Source organism: Atractosteus spatula, chromosome 2, assembly GCF_055471065.1.
Source record: "Atractosteus spatula isolate fAtrSpa1 chromosome 2, fAtrSpa1.hap1, whole genome shotgun sequence".
Taxonomy (NCBI): Eukaryota; Metazoa; Chordata; class Actinopteri; order Semionotiformes; family Lepisosteidae; genus Atractosteus; species Atractosteus spatula.
The window spans coordinates 51,984,583-52,007,396 of record NC_142707.1 but is presented as its reverse complement, the minus strand read 5'-3'; the positions used below and the strand labels follow the sequence as shown (position 1 = coordinate 52,007,396).

Below are 22,814 nucleotides of genomic sequence, written 5' to 3'. Positions count from 1 at the left end.
GGTGTCGGTCAGTGCAGAGGGCTCTACTGTGGGAACGGTGGAACCTTGTGGTTTTTTTTTTTGACAAGACACTTCACTACCAATGGGCAATGGATTGGGTTAATTACATATTTAAATATTTGGAGTAAGATTCTTGTGGGGGGTTGATATTGCAGACTCCCTTCTTATGGCATAGAATGTCCTGCATATCTTATCCTTTAGTGCCCTCACTGCCAGGTCAAAACTCCCAGATGAACTGATTATCAGACCAAGGTACTGTAGGTGTAGCTGGTTATGCGTTCCAACGTGTAATTTAGTGTAATGTGGTACTTGTTTCCCTGACATCTATGTTTTCTGGAAACCCATGACTCTGGTGTTGTCCAGAGTGACTGTTAGTGCAAAATATGTTAGTTCTGTGGGCAAAAGCAGGAGCAGGTTGTCAGTGTAGGGAAGGAACTTGATCTGTTGTCTTGTTTTATGAGACCAAGCTCTGCAGACTGTTCCAACATCTCTGCTACCTCATTAATATAGATATTAAACAATACAGGGCTCAGACATCAACACTGTCTCACTCCATGAACTTGAGTGAAGAAATCTGTTCTTTTATTTCCAGTTTTCACTGCACAATTTTCCCCCAAGTACATTGATTTAATTATGTCATAGACCTTACCTCCTTTGCCAAGTTGAAGAAGTTTGCAAAACAGTCCTTCGTGCCAATTTAAATCAAACAACTCTTCAAAAGCAATAAAATAGTCAAATATTTTTCCTTCACTTTTTGTTGGACATTTTTATTAATAAGTGAGTATATATTGTGATCAGATGTGTGGCTGATTAGTAGAAAGTCGTTAGTCCTTGATTCCTGACCTTAGAGAAACACCTGGCTCTCAGGACGAGATTAATGTTTGAGCAGAGTTTACTATAACTCCCAGCTGTCAGCTGTATCTCAGCATTTCATTGTTGACTCCATCTTGATCCCTAGGCTTTTGTGGTCTGAGGGCCTGGAGTTTGCCTAGTAGCTCCTACTCTGTGATTGAGGAGTTTAAGTGGCTTTAGTTGTCTTTAATAGTCAAATCCAGGTTTTACATACATGTTGTTTTAGACTAATGCTTCTGCATTAGCAGGTTTTAATTTACTAAGAGTATTCATCTTCTCCAAGAAGCAGTTTTGCTTTAATGACTCTTTGATTTCTGTGAGTTGCCAGAACTGCATTTTCTTTCTTTTTAAGGGTCCCTCTGTTTCCTAACAAATTCCAGTAACAATTACTGACAGCCACAAATCCCCAGTGAACAGCAGGTGGACTGTCCATACTTTTAAAACATTCCCCTACCAAATGCAAATCCCAAACAATGCACATGAGTTGTTTCTGCATTCTGTGCCTTTGCTGTCTCTGCTAGAACTAGGCTTCTAAACATTTGCAGCTGCCCTCACATTAAGTTTTATTTCTGGAGCAGAAAGAGAACGTTTTGCTATCACCTTATCAGAAGTATTTCAAAGGAGAGAGAAAAGAATGTGGAGATGAAGATGGTGTGCTCTTTTCCAAGATGGAGGAGGTCCCTGTGCTCCTACAGATGGTTCCTATAGGTAGTTTCTCTCAGTCTTTCACAGCTTCCCCGGCTTCTTTTGACACCTCACCAGCCCTGCCGTGTGTGAGAAAGGACGTGTTGGAAAGGTACTGTAGTACTGGAACTGTTGCTGTATTAAAGCACATGTATTTGAACATTATGCTCTGCATGTCTGGCAGCAGCACGCATTGTTCAGCAGATAGTGAAAGGACACCATAAAATATGTTTAGGTTCTGCTTTGCCACCATGCACTACACACGTAAGAAACGTGCACAAGGTATTGCAAAATACACTATACATCAAACACAAATGTTATACAGCATATTGCCCTATGTGCAGGTGTGTGTATATGATCAAAACTGTAGTCTTGTAGTCCTGCTACAAAACTGACTGTAGTACCTTACAGCAAAAGTGCCTTTAGTTATGGAACCTTAAAGCAAACATTACCTAGTGAAGTTGGTGATGAAAGGGTTTTAGAGATCAATGAGTTAAATGTTGCCAGTCGAATTATTATCTTGCAGCCTGATATCATCAGAGGTTAAGCAAAGCTGGATCTGGAGACTGCTGGGATGGGTGTCTCTCTGAGGAAAACCAGGTAGCTGCTGTAAATGCTGGACCAGCAGGGCAACCTGGGACACTGTGCTGTAGGAGGCATTGACTTTTGGATGAGATTGTAATTGATCTCCTAAGTACTTGGTCATTAAAGATCCCATGTAACTCTTTGAAAAAGTAGGTGTGTTAACCCTGGTCTCCTGCTAAACCCTACTATGGGTCTGGCCCTCCTAAAGTTCCCTATCAACTCAGCTGGTGCAGTTTTTCACCACTCCCCAGATCTGCTGTGCAGTGGGGCTTCAGGTGCAGAATGGCTGCTGTATGTCGACCAGGTGGAGCTGCACTACAGTGGGGTGATGAGCTAAGTCCTTTCCCATACGTAAAGAACTTTGAGATCGGTTGGACTGTAAAGTGCTATGCAACTGCAAGAAATAAGATTTTTTTCTGTAACCATCTTTGTGACATTTTCTTGAAACCAAAACGTGAATGAGAATCTCCCTAGCCTGTGAACATCCCTTGAAATCCATGCTACAGAAAGCCTGCACACAGTGCGATGTGATGAGGGAGGTGGGAGTGGGGAGATATCAGGGCTGCTCCCACACACATACAAATGAGGGTGAACAGCTGTAGCTCGTCTGCGCTTCTGTACTCTACTTCCCTGGAAGATTCTGGCTCCCTGCTGTGAGTTTTGCCTTTGCAATCAAACTCCTGTATCTCCAAAGAGAATGTGCATATCACACAGCTCTTTCATCCAAGCTACTGTAACATACACATCAGATGTGGGATTCAAAGGCAATGGTTTCACATTCAAAGTGAAAGATGCTGCTTACAGGTTCCAGACATTCCTCAGACTTTCTGGCGCAAACCTCTGGTGCAAGGTATTTATTTTTAATCTGCTTGCTTAGCTTCTGGATTTCACAATCTTCAGATGACTGAAGCGCATGTACAAACTCTAAGCGCACGGAATAGAATATCAACATCTTGTTCTCGATGACCTGCACTGGGACAAGTCATTCTGAAATGGCCGCGTTCCCTCCAGCTATTACGATTTTAAAATTCTACTCAGCAGATGCAACCCCACTCTCGTAATATCCTGCACCCTCCCTCCTGTGACTTCCCACACTGTGTGGACTGCTGTAGGGGCACAGCACAGAAATGAAAGGCTTACTGTTCAGTCTTCTCCGGGCTTGTCGAGTCAGTGACATCTGTCGTCTTTTCCTTGGGTTCCTTGCCTGCCTGCCCAGCTAGCTTCTTCTCCAAGAAATGTGCCCGCCTCTGCTTGATGAAGATGCTGAAATGCTCCAGGCCATTGATGCCGTGGTTGATGAGCAGGGCCAGCCATGCCAGCCCGAAGAAGATCCAGGCTGCCAGGATCTTGGCATACCAGTCAGGGTAGAAGAGGTCGGGGTTATTGACTGGAGACAAACAAAATCCACACAGAGAAAAGAAAGAGTGAGGACAATGATCGGGGCACAATAAAAAAAAAGTTCAAAATAATCAGAAGGAAAACCGTTTCTCTAAAGGGCCACACCTTTCTTCTTAGGAGAAGGCAAGGCAGAAATAAGAACCCATCAGTCAAAGCCATTCAGATCTTTCCCCAACAATGCATCGGTCTATAAAAAGTGCCTTTTCCTTGTGAACAAATTTTATGGAACATGATTCATTTATTTTATTAAAGGAAACTGGATTCAGTAACATCCACAGTTTTAACAAGCATAATGCTTTATGACATGCGTGAGCCTCTCTGAGGTCAAATTATGTTTCTGACTCTGTCAAATGTAGTCTTACAAATATCTTCACTTTAGACTGGAGGTCCCCTAAGAAGAAGGTAAATTATATTTCCTTATGAGGAAATGGACAGCTGTGCTTCTTTAAATCAGGGGTGCCCAACCTTTTTTAATGCAAGATCTACTTTTTCATTTGCCAGTCCAGCGCGATCTACCAGTGTGAATTTGAAGCTCTGATATAGGAAAAACGATAAAATAACGATACCCATTACTAAAATGACAGCAAATAAAGGCAAGTGACTCGTGCTACAGTAAACAAGTAATGTTCCACATTTTAGAAAAAAGAATATCTTACCTTAATGTGAGCATTGGCACTGAGAAGCTTACTTGAGAACACTTGGAATTTTTTTTAACGTGTTGACACTGCTGATCATGTCGATGACATTTTTATTTTGTCCCTGCAGCTCGACATTCAGCTCATTCAGCAGTTCAGTCAAGTTTGTGAGGAATGCTAAATCCAGAAGCCACTGGTCATCCTCTAATTGGGCATATTCATGTTTAGCCGACTTGAGAAACTCTTTGATTTCAGGCGGCAGCTGAACCTGTCTGAACCTCGCCAGAAATGCTTATTTTTGAAATCTCCAAACAGCAAGTCGGCAGCCTCAACAAACGCTTTTTTTATTACTTCTTGATCCCTGAATGACTTTTTGTGTTTAGCCAGAACATGGCTCACACGGAACGGTGCGATGATTCCCTCTTGGATTAGGCCTCGTGAAAACCGACTGCTGCTAGTTGAGATTTTAATTTTTCCACTTTTCTTTTCCTTGTCTCACTTTTAGCAGGGAAGTCCACATCATACGTTTTGTGTGCAGTTTTGAAATGTTGTTCTATATTTTCCATTTTTCCATATTTTCGCATAGACGCTAGCATTGCAGATTTGAATGCAAAAGTACAGATAAATATCATGCTCCCATTCCTTGTGGTAACGGTAAGTTTTCGGTCTCTTTGCTTCATCATTTTCGCTCAAACACCACAACTATCAAATAGGCAATCAAACTAATCAAACTGTTGGCGAATTTGTCATGGCCAGTCTGTTTCGCTCCACTATGCACAGTAGCGAATGTGGGGTTCTTGGGCAGCGCCCACAACACTCTTTATATATGGAGCTCCTGCAGCCTTTTTTTCAGAGTCAGCCAGCACTCAAGGAAGATACTTTAACAACCCATTCGACAAGGGTTAAATACACAAAAGGGCAGTAAAATATATGACATTACATGCACAGATCTGAATGAATTTTTAGGCTAGCAAAAAAAGTAAATAGTCAAAGAGCCCATTTATTTTTTGCCAAACATTCTTGCAATTGATCGACTAGTTGGGAACCCCTGGTTTACAGTAAGTCATACAGGGTATGGAACTCTGGGTTACTCACACTATAGCTGGACAATGACTAGTGTTTATAATATTATTTTCCGGTTTGCAGTCTTAGACAACTTTTTCCTGTCTGGGATGTAACTAATCTTTGCTTATGTGATCATCTATAAACAGCTCAGGACAACCCAGTATCAAAATCCCCCCAAAATATTGCCAGCACTGCCTTCATAATGATGTGGTTTTACACTGGCATTTGAAACACATGGTGCAAAGCGGAGAGTTGTGTACCTGCAACGTAGTCCCCGAAGCCGATGGTGCTTAGCGTGATGAAGCAGTAGTACATGCCCTCCGAGTAGCTCCAGCCCTCATACTGGTGAAACAGCACCATGGGCACGACAAAAAATATCACCATACCCGACACGACGGAGATCGTCCGCATCGTCCACTGCGTGGTTCTCTGTGGGAGTGCAGAGCCAGTGTCAGTACCACTCAACCCAATGACGATGCCAAGAGCTGTAGTGCCCTGCTGCTTAGAGCAACTCAACCTATCCTTCTGGTAACAGCTAGGACTGGAACCAGTATTCACAAACAACACAGGTTTGTCAAGCTACAGGTGTAACCAGAACACTTGAACTCTCCTTTTGAAATATGTAAATAAGAGAATCATCTTTATAATTAAACAACACCACACACACAAAAGTTATTTTGGTGCATTGATAAAAGGGTTTGGGAGCCTTTGTTTTAATGTTCCAACCCTCCTTTGCTTCTTTTATAGCTGAAGGTCTTAGATCCTGGCATCTCTCAGATATTTTGCTAACTGTTCAAGATAGAATCTCTTGAGTTCTGCAGTAGACTTGGATTAACTCTTGGCAACATAAGAAATGTTAAAAAACTCGAGGAGGACTTTTGGTCCATGTTGCCCAGTTAATAGATTGCATCTAAAGAAGCCATGCACAGCATGTCTGGGTAACGTGTTCCACACTCCCACAACCCTTTGGATAAAGAATCGTATTAAAAATCTTCAAAGATATTGGCAAAGTCAACCCAGAGGACTTCTTCAGAATGAACAGTGAAAATCCAACCAGAGGACACAAATGGAACCTACGTAGAGTTGCATTTAAAACTGAGACTACCCTCTGTAGTCTCTGTATTCAAGCCTAAAACGGTTCAGTTCCTTCAGTCAATGTCAGACATTGCCCTAGAAAGTCCTTTCCGACATCCGTGACAGAATGCTGAGCCTACTCTAGACCCTGCGAGCGGCTTTTTATTGTTTCCTGGCTTTCCTGGCTGTGGGTTCTTTTAGGTGTTGTTTGTACCCCTGTTCCATCAGGGTTTATATGTGTTGCGTGTTTTGCCTCTGTCCCGGGCTCTCATGCCCACTGCTGCTTCTGTGTTCCGGGCTCCCACACCCCCTCGTCTCCCTGGCTCCGGGATCCCACACCCCCTCGTCTCCCTGGCTCCGGGCTCCCACTCCCCCTGGTCTCCCAGTCGGAGATTTTTTTTTTGTCTTGCTCCTTTGGAGCCCAGCCCGCCCCCCCCCACTCAATAAAAGGTTTTTTACCCCGGAGGAGGGGGTAGCTCTCAGCCATGGACTCCCGGAGGTTTCCTTTCAGTTAAATGAGGTTTTTCCTCCCCCCCGTGCTGTGCAGCTCTTTTTTTTGGGCGTATGGAGCCACCCTTGAAGGGGGTGGGGGGGGGTACTGCCACGCCCAGTACACCTAGAGGGCGCTCTACTTCTGTCCTATTCCTAGTTCCCTGTGATTATTCATGTCTTTCTGGTGTGTCTTGTTGTGTAGCCTCTTTACTTCCTGTTTCTGCTCTGTGCACTGATTCCTTACACATTCTGTCAGCCGTCAGCCAAGATCAACGTCCCGCCTTAATGTAAATCTCTATCTGATCAGGATCCTGAAAGCACCTTTGGTAGCAAGTACAGCTGTGATTCTCTTTGGATAAATCTCAGCCAACTTGGCACACCAGGATGGTGGTGTTCACCGATTCTTCTTTGCAAACTTCCTCGAGCTCTGTCAACAGGTCCCTTGGGAATTGTGAATGGACAGCAGTTTTCAAGTCTAGCCACATTCTGTCAGATTCAAGTGTATCTGCCGTGTCAAGGTCATGAACACAAGGGCTCAGGAACTCATTTGCATTATCTAGAGGTCCAACCATGCCATTGGCATTAGGAGAAAGTGCTACAGAACTGTGGAAGAAATAGTTATATCAAGTTCTTCGACAGGTAAACTGCAACATCTGGCTGCTCTACAACCTCACAAAGGCAAGCAAGCAGTCAGAGGAGCCCTCCAAAGGGTTTCTCCAGACTTACCCTGTAGTTGATCTTGCTCCCAATGAAGTCACAGAGGTGCTCCTCTATGGCGATCATGTACTTGCCAATCCTGTTCAAAACCACCACGTTCAAGGGGATCCCGAACAGAGCGAAGAACACACAGAAGATCTGCCCACTGACCGTGCTGGGGCTCATGTTTCCATAGCCTGCAAACAGCAAACCGCAGCCTGTGGTGACTGTGTGTACTGCTGGTCAAGGGAATAGGGACATCCAGGCAGATTTTGTTAACAGAAGGAGACCGCTTCTGTTAATTAACTGTCCTTTAATTCTGTCTTTTTATGGAACATTTCAAAGATGAAGGCAGAAAGAGTTTAAGAAGCAAATGCTTTACACCGAAAATCTTATTTTTAATGATCAAGAGCCCAGTCCAGACAGCTGTTTCTATGGTGGAAAGGGATTTGAAAATCTTTAGGATCCCTTAATCCTAGTGGTGGAGATGTAGGGGGTACAACTGGTGCAGTCATGCTTGGGTCACACTACGGAGTGGTAGGGAAAACAAAAATGGAAGTCCATAGCAATTTTCACTAATTTCTTTTAAAGGTTGACAGTGATACAATTTAAGGACTGTAGAAAATAGTAAACCATTGTATCAGTATAAACCACCAGTACAGGACCTATCCCACTCCCCAAAACCAGCAGTACAGGACCTGTCCCAGAGCCCAGTGCCACCAGTACAGGACCTGTCCCAGAGCCCAGAGCCACCAGTACAGGACCTGTCCCACTCCCCAAAACCACCAGTACAGGACCTATCCCAGAGCCCAGAGCCACCAGTACAAGACTGTCCCCAAGTCCAGAACCACCAGCAAGGGGCCTGCCCCAGAGTCCAGAACCCAGAACCTGCACCACGGGCCTGTCCACACTTACCTATAGTGGTGACCACAGTGGCAGCGAACACTGCAGAGCTGGTGTACTTCCAGAACCCATCCACTGTATGATTCCCTTTCAAGCTGATCCCACTCTTGGTGGCCTGAAGGATAACCTAGTAGCAGAGAAAACAACAGATAATCTAAAAAAATTTATCTGTTTTTTTTTAGAAAAGGAGAGGTTGTCCTTTAGCTCATTTGGCTGTGTGTTCTGCTGCAGAACTTTTTACAACCTTGTAACATGACCTTATCAGATGCCAGAACCTAACCAAGGTCTGGCCTGGACAGTACTGGGACCCGACACCTGTCAGGTAAACCAGATACCAGCTTGCTGCTGGACCTGTAAGTGGCGTTCTTTCCTCTGGACCAGAGTTTCCTAAAGCATTCCCCAGTATGGTATCCATGGATTTTTATAATCTGGTTTCCCTGAAAGTCTGCCATAATCTGACTGGAGATGCAGTTTCTCTGCACCGCACCTGAGCTGCTGTGTGTTGGGCTGCTGGAGCAGAAAGTGGATACTGCGCTGGAGTGACGGGGAGAGTGAATGGGTCTCCTCTTACGTGTGAAGTGTTTTGGGATTCTTTGGGATGAAAAGGCACTATATCAATTCAATTACAATTAGCAGTGAACTCCGCTGGGTACATTCATTGATTACAAACGAAACTTTTCAGACAACACAGAGTATGTTTTTAAAAAGTCGTGATTATTATTATGAGCCAGAGATTATTTCTCTTGAGACCGTTTAGGAGCTTGGATGTCAGAAAACACACCCTAGAGCTGACCTACACAAGTCTGCTAGAGAGTGAGCTCTCTTTTAACATCTCCACGTGGTGTGGGAGTCTTGGTGGTGCCGGGGGGGGTAAATAGATAGATACTTTATTGATCCCTTGAGGGAAATTGCAGTGCAACAGCATCTTAACACAGACAACACAGCAACAGTGTAACGAATGATACAATAATAATAATACAATACAATCAGTACAGTGAGAAGTGCACTAAGAAGAGTTACTCACAGTCCAGAACACACAAAGAACAAACCAGAACAGAACAGTACACAAAAAAGTCGTATTGCATAGTATAAATATAAATGTATTGCACAGGTCCCTGGCATATATTGCACAAAAAACGGTTGTAAACGGGAAAAAGAAGAAAAACAGATGTATCAGTTTACAGTTCAGTCCAGAAACAGGTCACTGTCAATGTTGCCTTTGCCCACACACATAGTATGATGCATTGTACAGTCTTATGGCAGAAGGCAAGAATGACCTCCTGTAGCGCTACCTGTCACACCGTGGATGGATCAGCCTATTGCTGAACGTGCTCTTCATTTCTACAAGCATGTCATAGAGGGGATGGGAGACGTTGTCCATGATGGCCTCTAGTTTGGACACCATTCTCCTCTCAGCCACTTCCTCCAGAGGGTCCAGGCCAGACCCAATGACAGAGCTTGCTCTTCTCCAAGGTCTCAGGGATTTTAAACATGGCAGCAAAATTATTGGTCTGAAACAGATCCATCTAAACCACACCTATAATGGGGGAGTTTACAGGAAACCAGTGTCAATTGTAGGTGATGCCTTACATCCCTATTTGAAAAATGACCATCTGGATGACTTTTCAGAGTACCAAAGGCTACAGAAAACAGTTTTCAGAAGTCACTCATTCGAAGAGCAGTTACTCTTTTAAAGTCTGATTTATGTGCTCTTTCAGAGCACTGTATTATCGGCATGTGCTGTATACAGTATGCATGTGAGATACCCTTGAATAGTATGGTTTTTGTACTGTACTTTATTGTATGGAATTGTTATTTATATTACGTTGATTGTAAACATCTGTAAATCCACTGGATGTTTTATGCACTCTGTATATACAGTGTTTTTATTGTCTCAGTAAGACCAAAGGAAAATTCTTATTGTTTTTGAACAAGAACGTCGACTCAGATTTTGATTTTAAGCATGTGCATCTAGTCTAACACAAAGAGAAAGGCGCATAGCGCGCCCTCTGCTGGCAGGAAGGGATTGTACACCCATGGGCTGCAGTAGCATTCGAGCAGTCGTGAGTCCACAGAGCACTGCGATTCCCGGAAGGACAAACGTGCTGAAAATGATTGTACTGTTGATCGCTTGTGGGTTTGAATTCAGTGCTGTAATTATCAGCCACAGCAGTAAGTGAATTAAAAAAAAAGGATGCAAATAGGTCAACTCAAAGAATACAATAAAATAAAACAATTTGCATGAAAACAGCATCCATTGCAGGAATTAATATTTACTTTTAATTTATAATTAAATGTGTAAAATTGCATATAATTTATGCAAATAGTGACTATTTGCAACTGTTACTGAAAAATAGAATGAGTGATTTTTTTACATTGGGTGATAAAATTAGAAAGGTATTAATGTATTTCTGAAACCAGATTGTTTTGATAAGGCTTTAAGGAATTCTGCTATACATTAAAAGAGTTTAGTATTTTATATGAAATGTTATTTGGGCTGGAAGTAATGCTGAGTCATATGTGACTTGCTCATTAATTTAACTGTTTGTCATTAATGATAAATGTGGGTTATGAGTATAAATCTGTCACAACCGCAATCTAGCAATGTTGAGTGAAAATTGTTTTGAGCAATGAACTAAGCAATATATGAGACATAATCAAAGAAAATGATTAAAAGTGAATAAGTCTTTGGCCAGGGAGCTCTAGTCTCTAAACACACACACAGGTTTCAACTTGTCATATCTTGAAAAGCACTCATCAATAAAATGTATTGTCTTTATCACTAGTACTGAAAATAACCTTTACCTGAAAATGCCATAAATAATTTTGACTCTCATTCAATATCAAACTGAAATTCAGAAACTCCAGAGTACAATACATGAAAATCAATATAATAAGGAAAATATAACAATTCTTTTATACCCTTCATAAATAATCAAGTATACATTAAAGACTGGGGCAAAGTGACCTGGAACCTACTGTAAAAAAAACACTTGTGCCAAGAATTGTATACAGAGTGGTATATCATGAATATACCATGATATATAGAATGAGCAGGATGAGAGTAATGTAATGAAAAGCTGTAACAAAGAGGGATTGCAGCAGGGTGTGGTAACACTGTCCACTTCTGAAAACAACATTGATTTCAAAAGAAGTCTGTCTCTACCCATTTCCAGTCAGTCTTTAAACATTTTTTTTTTTGCTGCAAGCAGCCTGGTCAGTAAAGCAGGCTGCTTTGCTTGTACCTGAAAATTATCAGAACCTTTTCTTTTCCAGTAAGAGAGGGTTTATTTTGAAAACTAAATTGAACTTTTCAGACAAATAGGTTTGTTTAATTTTTCAAAACCCCTGTTTAACTCTTCAAGAGCCAGGCATGCTAGGGTCACACTTATCCAAGAGGTGCTGTTTTAAAACACATGCTTTCTGCTGTAGCCATTAGTCATATTGCTTTGGCATTGCACTGAGCTCTCTAACTGTCCAGATGATTATACATAAGGCAACTGAATGCTTGTTCTCACATAAAAATCCTCCATATTTCCTTGATAAGTAGAAAAAGTTGTAAACTTATTGCTTGAGATTTTCTGTCTGAAAATCTCATTTTATTGCTTTTAATTCTGCTCTGATTTTAGTCTATATTGAAAGGAAACAATGTTGATAAAAGACATGTGCAAAGGATTGATTAAAGTATAAACAATTGTACAAATCTCTGTAACTCATTAACAATGACCAAATCGCAGATTTTGGAGAGCAAAAAGATGGAGAGTGTGTTAAAGATGTGCTGGTTTTTCTCTTCTTGAAGAGAGGAGTGAGTTACTGATAAACATTATAAACTAAGTACAATCAGACTAGATCTCTCTTTGTCCCAAAGGACGGAATAATTGCATAGATACGCCTGATTCTGAAACATCTTTCCTCTATGTTGCAGTTCTTGGCTAGAGGTCACCAGACTGTTTTGTTAAGGTACCCAACAGTCCAGTAACATGATAGTACCCAAAGATCCTCTGAAAATGTCTCATTCTCAGGAGGTTCAGGGGGTATTTAGTGGTGAGGAGAGCCTGCTTTTTCAGATTCACTTCGGTCTGAAATATATTCAGTGACATCAGCTATCAGGAAAGCTTCAAGCGAAGTCGGGCTACACCCACACCGATCCAGAAAGAAGCACATGAATTCCGCCTGTCTTCCCTCATTCCCTACCTTTGCCAGGCCATCCAGCGATTCCTGGTCAATACAAGCAAACTTTCTCAGAACTTTGTTCTTCTCCTCTTGAAGACGGTCCATATTCTGCTGGACAGTGTTCCCCTCCAGGACCCATAAAACGGCCCCCCCAGCCATGACATAAGCCACATAGATCGCCCCCAGGAGCAGGATGGAAGGCAGCTTGATCAAAGCACAAGTCTTGAACATTCTCCCAAAAAGAAGCTGCAACATGTTAGTGGCAGCCAAGGGGACGAGGCTAATGTGGTATAAGAGCTTGAGGACAGCGAGTTTTCTGGTGACCCAAGGCAGTCAAATCTGCCTGACCACGTGAAGGAATTATTTTTTCAAACGCTTCACTTTCATGCAAATATAGGAAAAGCAACACCGAGAGCAGGGAAGAACATCCTCAAAACCTTTGTGTCGGCCCTTCATTTATTCGCACAAAGAGATTTCTATCTCTTCCACAGTCTTCAGGGTAAGAATAGTGGGTTAGTGGCTCAGTGAAAGTCCATGTGCATTAAAACAGTGACCAAGTTTGAAGAAGAATTCTGGAGGTCTTACACCAGCAGGGGATCTAGTGAAGGATGACAATGAAGAGCATAATGAAGAGCCATTTCCATGTGCTTTCAGTGTACTCTAGGCTATTTGCACAATAGTGTACTTAATTCCACAGAGGCAGTATCATACTACAGCTTGATCTCATCAGATCTTAGAAGCTAGATGATTATATGCAAAGTCCTTTGTGCTGCAAATTGCAATATACTGTAAATCTGAGGAATAAAATGATGGTTACATTTATATCACAATAAATTAGAGGGCTGCTGAAACCTTGTTACCTTGAGCAATGTACAGTACTTCATTCAAATTGCTCCACTGAGTCCACTTTTTTTTAAAAGGGTCTTCAGATCATCTTTGTAAATATGAATGTATACCCAATTGAATTATCTGGTAAGATAAAGGATTAATATATTACAATTGTATTATAAAAGCTCATACTTCAGCATACAAATCATATTTAATTTTTGAAGCCAGGGTATCAGCTTCAACAACATGACTGGGTTGCTTGTCCTATAGTCCCACATCTCTTCAGGGCAGTGCGGTGGTCCTGTGGCTAAAGATCCGCGCCTGTGGCTGGAAGGTTGCCGGTTTGTATCCTGCGGCTGACAGAGCAATCCTACTCCGTTGGGCCCCTGAGTAAGACCCTTAACCCCAGCTGCTCCAGGGGTGCTGTATAAATGGCTGACCCTGCACTCAGACCCCAAGCCTCTCTCCCTGTCTGTGGTTCTCGTGGAGAGCAAGTTGGGTTATGTGAAAAGACAAATTCCTAATGCAAGAAATTGTATATGGCCCATACAGTAATCTTATCTCTTATCTAAAGAAGTGCCTTCTGTTGTCTGTTTTAAGTACACTTCCATGTAGTTTTCACTTGTGTCCTCTGGTTTGTGTTTTAATGCTCATTCTGAAGAAGATGTGACAGTCTTATCTTGAGATTGAAACTGATGCTTAATGCCCAGTAAACATGCAACAGTGATCAGTCGATCACCACTCCTGCCCAAAACCAAACCATGTGAGCTGCTGAACATCTACCCGCCTTCTAACTGCTCCATCTAATTCAGGGTGGCAGGGGAGCCTGAGCCTATCCTGGCAAGCCGTGGGCAAACTGGCATCTCCTCCACGGTGTGTGTGTGTGTGTGTGTGTGTGTGTGTGTGTGTGTGTGTGTGTGTGTGTGTGTGTGTGTGTGTGTGTGTGTGTGTGTGTGTGTGTGTGCGCGCCCTGTGAAGAGGTGGTGTCCCATCTATACTGCTTTACACCCTTACTTGCTGGGATAGGCGCCAGCTCCCTCGCGACCCTGAATTGGACAAAGCAGTCAGAAAACAGATGGATTGATGTTTTTCCAAGGAGATCCATCCTGAGCAGCACAAGCCTGAGGCTCCTCAATGTCTCAGCAGCAAGTGTCTACAGGGAGTGTCCTGTGCTGACAGGCGGAAAGAACTGAACCTTTTTCTAGTCTTTAACAGAGGAGACTATGAGGGGACCTGATAGAAGTGTTGAAAATGCTCGAAGACCCTGACAGTGTCGACTCAGCCCTCTTCTTCAGAATGAATGGTCAAACATGAACCAGAGGGCTGAAGTGGAAACTATGTGGAAGTGCATTTAAAACCTAGAACAGGAGACAGTTCATTAAGGAAAGGCTTGTGGGGAAGTGGACCGAATTACCCAACTCATTTGTTGAAGGCGACACCTGGGCTTCTTTCAAGAAATGGCTGGGTGAGATTCTGAGATCAATTGACTACTAAGCACCAGAAGACCAAATGGCCCTCCTCTTGTTTGTAACCTTTCTCATGTTCTTTCATCAAACTCAAAGTGAGTTTGGTTCATCTCGGTTGAGAGGCTGAGGCAGGCCAGGTAAATACAGTCATGAAGAAAATGGAAACGGCTTTGTGGAAAGCAAGCAGGAAAGAGAACCAGCCATGACTCTGCTGTGCTGGAGTCTGGCTCATCTCTGTGGGGTGTCACGGCAGCACGGGGGGGGGTACAATAGCAGTTTGCAGCCCAGATGTCCTCATTCCCAGGCTGATGAGAAAATGACCAAATCAATACATACAGCATCCGGGTCAGTACTCAAGAACATATTATATATATTTATTTATAATAAATATTTATTTATTTAATAGCTCAGGTGGGTAGCTGCATCAGCATGCGTAGGCTGCAAAGGAACAAGTAATAGGTTTATTCCATGCTGAAAAAAAGAAGAAAGAGAACACAACGTTTCAGCCGTGGAGCCTTCTTAAGGTGTGTTATTTAATTATTGGCTATGATAGGGACCTCATTGTTCTTGAAGGTTTTGTTCCTGACAGCACCCAGAAATATACACACAACATTGTTTAAAAAGGCTGTGATTTAAGAGAACAAAAAAGCAACACATATTTTGCCTTGACATTACTCAATTAAATTCCACAGTCTGTCCTTTGAGCGATTTCCTTTGAGCGCTAGTTTATGGCACAGTTCAAATGTTTTTTTTTTGTTTTCTGTGGACTTATTATTGGAATATGTTAACTCAGCTATGCAACTCTGTGTCAGTTACTAAACTGCCTTAAGGTTTGTTAAAGTACATTTGTAAAATTTACATTTTACATTTGACTTTGTAAAAACAGCAGTAATTGATTTGCTCTTAACTAGGTTGTTAAGAAATGATCAGCTTCAAAAGGAAATGACGAAAACCACCTGAGCCTGAAACAAACCAAACTTTCATGTGCTCATGAGGCTGTACTGTATAAAAGAATTAGAAAACGTTAGCACTGTCTGCGGGGCAGTTCCAGCGCTGTGTGGCTGTGTGTGCCGAGGTCAATAACAGCTGAATCTGCACAAGGCTGTCTCCTGCTCCTCTGCTGAAGACGTGCTCACAGCAGATGAAACCCTGGCACAGCAGCTCAGCTGTCAGAGTGCTTGGCAGTGCTCGGTATACAGGTGTGGCTCTGTCATAATGAAACCTGTGTATGAAAAAAGACATTACAAACTGGTAAATGGAACCTTGACAGTTCTAAACGTATCGTGTGTTGTATGCGCATCGTACTTTACAGAGGTACAACATTTCTGGATCTATGAGCTAGGAGAATTCCTCAAGAAGCTGAGAAGAGACCAGCAAGGCCATCGCGTCAGAGAGCCCAGTGGCAGCCACTTTCTCCTCCACCTCATGACTGCAGGGGTGTCATGGCTCACCCATGGGTCAGCACCATGAGTCCTGTGGTGGGGACCTTCCATTGCTCCGGGTACAGCCCCTGGGGCTCCAGTCTACTCCCCCCCTCGACCCGTTCTGGAGCTCACGAAGGCGCACAGCCCCCACGGGGTCCTGCCTGCTGGGCCGCCCCTCACACTGCCTGCTGGGCGGCTCTCTGCTCCTGGACCTCTCCCTGCTTGGTGGGGCCCCCTGCCTGGTGCTGCAGCCGGCAGGGGCTGTGCCTGAGCTGGAACAGGTGCTCCATCACGCTGGCCCCCAGGTTGAAGAGCAGGGCTAGCCAGGCCAAGCCGAAGATGATCCACACGCCAGCCAGGCTGCGGTAGATGGAGATGTAGTGCTTGTCTGGATCCGTCCCTGAAGATCAAAGCCGATTCGGAATCAAGAGTGACAATGAAACCTTTTTTAAAAAAAAAACATATGATCTCCTCTTTCTCACCCTATAAACACGTGAACCTTTCAGCCTGAGCAAGGTGCCAGCTCTTTGTCAGTATGGGCCCAGGCCCTTGCTCAACTGATGACAATTTCATGTGTGGGCACACAAAGTTTCCACTTTTTGAATGATTTAGAAAATAGTTTTACTTCACAGATTTAAAGATGTGGGTCATCCCATCATTCTCATTTGGTTTCTCATAGATTTTGTAGAGAGCTCCTCAGCTGTCTGGTTCATTGAAGATGCATGTGACTTAGCAGTATACATGTGGTCACACATGAACCAGAGGGCACAAGTGGAAAGTGCTGGGAGGTGCATTTAAATCTGAAAACAGGAGACACTTCTTTACACAAAAGGTAGTGGGAGTGTGGAACAAGCTGCCAACCATGCTGTTGAAGTCTATATCCTGGTTTCTTTCAAGAGACAGCTGGATGAGATATTTTGGTCAGTAATAATGTCAGTGCTCACCTTCCAGCTTCAAGCCTCGAATCTCTGCTGCACCCTGATCTTGTGTCACCCCACTCCCATCCCTTCCTGTCCACAAACTCGAAAACATTGTACTGTCACAAGTGTCAGCTGGCAAGGAGGCTGGAGTTTTTGTTCATCCTTTAGTCTTTATGACTGTGCTTTCGTCTCAGTGTTTAATGCTGACAAACGGGAAGGACCCCTCTGCTCATCTAACCCATAAAGAAAAGCACCCCTCAACGATCAAGTCATACCTACGACATAATCCCCAAAGCCAATGGTGCTGAGAGTGATGAAGGCGTAGTAAAATCCCTCTCCATAAGTCCAGCCTTCCACGTAGCTGAATATGACAGGGGGGAAGACCAGGAACAGCAGTGTACCCATCACCAGGAACGAAGACATGGCCAGGACCTTCACTGTCTGCTGGGGAAGCAGGAACAATTGCACAAGCCTGCAATGTGAGTGTCGAGACTACCCACTCCAGCCTGAAGAAGCAGACAGAGAGAAGCAGAGAAAGGGGAACTCCGGGACAGCGGGTGCGGCGCGTACCTTGTGCTGGCCTGCGGTGAGCACGCTCCTCTCCAGGCGGCCCAGGTGAGCGGTCAGGCCCTTGCCCAGCTGATTGAGGAATGCCAGGTTGAGGGGAATCCCACATAGGGCGTAGAACACACAGAACACCTGGCCTGACACCGTGCTAGGGGACAAGTTCCCATAACCTGTAACGACAACATCAGGCGAGCCCAGTCAGCCAGACCTCTCAGAAGACCATGGGACCGGGCACAGACAGGAGGAGCCATTGGACCCATCAAGCCCATTCAGTGGTTAGCAACTAATTGATCTGAGGACCTCATCCAGCCTTTTCTGTAAGAAGTCAGGGTATTGGCTTCAACATTGTGGCTGGGCAGCATGTTCCACACTCCCACAACCCTTTGTGTAAAGAAGTGCCTCTTGCTCTCAGTTTTAAATGCAGTCCAACATAGTTTCCACCTGTGTCATCTGGTTGTGTGTCTCAGTCCTGTGTGCTGACACCTCCCAGGGCTGGAAAAGTAAGCCCACCTTCAGAACTCTTATAGCCTCATAGAAAACAAGCATACTGTATGTCTTCCTGTCAATCCCTAAGAGGTTAAATCGAGAGCCCCACATTTTCTTGTATCTAATGTAAGAAAAAAATCTTTAAAGTAAACATTATTGTACCGAGATGTATATTACCCTTACCTTGGCAACAGGTGTTCCACTGCAAGCATGTTATTTATTTTTTTAATCTGCTTGACTAATTCTTATGAAAAACAAACAGACAGGCGCAGGACTCTGTCACACAACACATGTCCAGATGTATAGCAGGCTCACCAAAGACTTGAGACTGCAATTCAAAAGATGGATCTGACTTCTTAGTATAAAATGAGGTAAAACTCACATTACATTATGACATCACTTTCAATAACTGCTTATCCACTTCAGGGTCACAGGGGTCCACAGACACACACTCACACCAGAACCAATTTTCTCAGCAGCCAATTAACATACCAGCATGACTTTGGACTGTGCAAGAAAACAGGAGCAACCAGAAAAAAACAAGATCCAAGAATATATCTCATTCAATTTGAGGTCCATTTCAGTTAAGCCTGATAGTAAAATCCCTATTTTTCAGTTACACAAAACATGAGTCTCTTGCCTACAGTATGTTTTCTCATTATTTCTCACTCTGTTGTCACACAGGGGCTCCCTCCTCCCGCCAAGGAAGATTTCCCATCAGGCCACAGGGGACAAATCCCCAGGCCCAGCTGATCCCTCGGCATCAAGTCCGCCACACGGAGGAGTGTGGAGGAATGAGCGAGCACAGCAGCCCTGTTCTTTAATGGAGACCATGAAGACGTCCTGTCTGATGTATGGGTATGGGGCCTGGAAAATATATCTAACCAAGAAAAAAAAAACACCCATGGAACAAGTCGAGAGTCGAGAGAGCAAGTCCAGCAGATATCAGTGTGTGAAAAAGCGTTCTGCGTTACTGTGCTTTGGAACATGCAGTTCGGAATAACATGGATATTCGGAATGACAGGGTAATCTGCCCCCTGAATGCCCCGCGCTGCAAGGGCAGGGGCTGCTGGGACTGCAGACTTGCCTATGGTGGTGATGACTGTCCCAGCAAAGAAGAAGGAGCTGCTGAAGTCCCAGTTGCTGGGGTTGGTGGAATTCCCTGACGGATTCACTCCCTTCTCCCAGGCATCCAGAATGACCTGGTCAGGACAGAGCAGACACAGGCAGGGGAATTAGCACCGTCTGGTACTTCTCCAGCTTCTGCTGAAATTCAAAATGTCTTCAACAAAGCTTTCTCCAACGTGTTGCCAGTTGGTTGATGATTAAAATCTAAAAAGGGCCAAAGTTTGCAAAGGATATATATCCTAATGGTTTGTAAGCCATCAGCCGATCTCCTGGTAAAATTTAGCAGTAACTGCAGAAAAGCAAATGGCATTGTTAATTCTTTTCCTCCAAAGAACTAACTTCCTGATATTTTTCATTGCTGTACTGAAGATGGCATTGTGGGATACACACAGAAGCCACTGTTCACATGTACAAGCAAGTCTTTGAAACTTAATTTCTAAATTGATTTCTGCCCTTGGGGGCAATTGATTTAATGTCAGAAAAGAGGACTTGTCAAGCTCCAGTCTGAGGAATCGCCTGCAGAGAGAAAGCTAAAGACCTAGATTGTGTTAATATCAATTTTACTGACACATTCTAAGTTCTGTATACTATTTTTTATTGCAAACAACCTCAAGAGACATAGCAAGGGAAAGGAGGTACTGTATTTCCCTACAACTGCTGTACATAAGGTCTCTTCAAACCTGATCTGCAAGAGAGCCCCAAAATTAATCAACTGTTTCTAAAGGTTGGTACTGTAACAGCAGAAAACTATGAATTAAGCAGGGAATAATTTTTGTCTATGGGGCAGAGGAGCACAGTGGCTAAATGTCTGGCCTCAGGACTGACAGGTTGTGGGTTTGAGTCCCTGCTGTTGTATCTGGAGTGCAGTATTTTACCCCAGTAGCTCCAGTCCACCCAGATACATACATGGGGACCAGAACTGCTGGGGGTAGGCTCTGTGACAGACTGGTATCTTATCCAGGGTGGGAGTCATGTGGTCTTTGACCACTTCATACCCAGAAACAGGTTGAGCTCGGGCCTGATCATCTATTTTATATGGCTTGGATGAACTTACCTACCTTTCCATTTTATGTGAACTGGTCCTTGAGGATTGCAGGGTACTCAGATTCTGGTCAAATGACCAAATGGTCAAACGGTACTCATCATCTTCAAATGATTCAATTAACAAATCACCTATTTGTTTGTTGCAATGAAATTGTTCAAGTCTTTAAAATGTATGATTTAATGTTAACCTCCAGTATAAAACCTGCTGGATTGGGGCTCTCAAGGCTCAGGGCTGCAGACTCCTGCTATACAGCAACATTATTTAAATCAGGGGTGTACAGTCCTGGTTCTGCAGGCCTCCTCCCAAACATGGGTTTTATTCCAACTCAACACTAGCTGTACTGTAACAACCTAACTCAGCTCATTATCGGCTTGAACAAGAGGCCCCATCCCTTCTGATGACGTTGCTCTGAAGAGCCCTAGAAAACCTGCAGACGTAAATGGATTATACCGGAATGAGATGGGCACCTGTCTTCTTGGCACAAAGAAATTCAACACAGTGGCCCTGCAGGACCAGGATTGGACATCCTGGTCCTGACTTACGTGGAAAGCTCTAATTGTTCGTCTTGTTGCTACACTCTTTAACGATCGTGCAGATGAAGTGCAGTAAAGTGAAAATCAATGATGTTCTAATGAGACTATACATTACTACAGCAAACAAATCTGTAACTGCCATGGAAAAATATTGCATTGATTTTATTTACCTCGGTTAACTGACTTAATAAATCCAAGGGTTTTGTAGTGCCACACATTTAATTGCGTTTTTCCGCTTTTAATTAGATTAATACTGAACTACTTACCATTTATGTGAACACAGTCTTATCGGTGGGATTTCGGGCTGTTTTTCCCTAGTTAAGGTCTACACCTTAAGTTGTAATCAGTTTCTCTTAATCATTTTTTTCTTTTCTTTGAAGGGAGAAAGTCAGGAAAATAGGACACAAAAAAATGAATTTGAGTGTGGAATTGCAATCATATGTAAGATTAATCCCAGGCAAATTGGTTTATTATCAGCAAGCTTGGATACCAGCAGATTGTGTTGTTTCCTCACACCTTGCTAATACAAATTGTTCCCTTGTCCCACATAACCCCCCCCCCCACCACCACAGAGCAGACCTACCTGCACAAACCGCTCCAGAGCCGGTCCGTCCAGACAGCTGTAGTTCTTGAGGAACGTCAGCTTCTCCAGTTGGAAGTGGTTCCGGTTCTGGCGTTCCGCCGCCCTCTCCAGGATCTGGAAGATTGTGGCACCAACCAGCAGGTAGAGGAAGTAGCCCAGAACCAGCAGGGCGGTCCAGCTGACCCGCATGTTGGCCTGGAAGCGAGCCATGATCCCCCAGCGCAGGGCTAGGTCAGACCCAGAGAGGGGGCTGCAGGAGTCAGAGGGATGGTGGCACTGAAGCCGCTCCGGGAGAATATTCAGACAGCAGAGCTGTCAGAGGGGCTCTAGATTGCAAAGTTAGTCATAAGAAAGGCGTGGCGTGGAACTGCAGACGCAGAAGAGAAATAATTATGTCTTTGTGCGGTTTCCCATTCCTGCGGCGCACTGCTCCCGACGACTTATTACAAGAAATCTTCTCTTAAAAACTGCATAAATACTTGCGTTGTTTCCCTCTGTCTTTGGGTAAAGGCAGAACCAAAGTCTCCCAAGCGCTATGATTAATGCCTTTTTGCTGCACACTTCAAGCAGAGCTCAAGCAAGGAAGCCCCCTTTCAGAAAACGCAATGCCCTTTCCATCAAGCTGTTGCACAGGCATCAGATGGGTTTCCAACGTGACCGAGGAGCTGCAGGCTCTTTCTGTCTGGGACACCGGGCTGTTTCTAGACGGTAGGCGACTCTATCAATCACCACCCCCTTCACACTTCGCTGATGAGGAAGCTGCCTCATGTCAGCAGAACACTAGTTAATATTTGACCTGTCACATCCTGGGTGTCCGTGCATGAATCTTTGAGACGAGCATCCTATTTCGCCACACCGCTTAGCAACTCTCGTTTAACTCCTGCACCCATTTGTGTGCTCATCTGATATGTCTGCAGCCTGGTAAGAAACTACAAGGACGTAAACTTCTGTAAGCTCTTGGTTGGCAAGGAGTTTGTTGTGAAAGACACAACTTTTTATGAAAGACAACAATTGTTACAGTTGTTTTTTGTTGTTAATGATTTAGCCACGTGGGAGTATTTGTACATCTCCAATTTTTTTAATACTTTTTTTTTCTATGAAACAATAAAATCCTTTTAGGATTAGTAAGATACTGCAGTTAAGAAAGGAGTGTTAGGAGTGCTAGGATAGCTAAGTATATAGAATAAGGCATTATTCAACTTTTTTTTCCAGAAATTACTTGCAGCCCAGACTTAATGCAGTTGTGAAAATGTAGATATGCTCAAGATGCAGTTTGA

General features: G+C 43.7%; 2 protein-coding genes across 2 annotated transcripts; both read right to left on the bottom strand.

Moving 5' to 3' along the window:
- Positions 1-3,257: 3,257 nt before the first annotated feature.
- LOC148839849 (potassium channel subfamily K member 17-like) lies at positions 3,258-12,812 on the bottom strand. Its single transcript, XM_088936251.1, has 5 exons — positions 12,579-12,812; positions 8,397-8,511; positions 7,512-7,678; positions 5,480-5,648; positions 3,258-3,508 (listed from the first exon to the last, which is right to left on the bottom strand). The coding sequence occupies exons 1-5, from the start codon at positions 12,810-12,812 to the stop codon at positions 3,258-3,260; spliced, it is 936 nt and encodes a 311-aa protein (XP_088792377.1).
- Positions 12,813-16,451: 3,639 nt separating this feature from the next.
- LOC148839848 (potassium channel, subfamily K, member 16-like) lies at positions 16,452-21,747 on the bottom strand. Its single transcript, XM_088909375.1, has 5 exons — positions 21,538-21,747; positions 19,336-19,450; positions 17,766-17,932; positions 17,471-17,639; positions 16,452-16,675 (listed from the first exon to the last, which is right to left on the bottom strand). Exons 1-5 carry the CDS (start codon positions 21,745-21,747, stop codon positions 16,452-16,454), a joined length of 885 nt encoding a protein of 294 aa, XP_088765501.1.
- Positions 21,748-22,814: the final 1,067 nt, after the last annotated feature.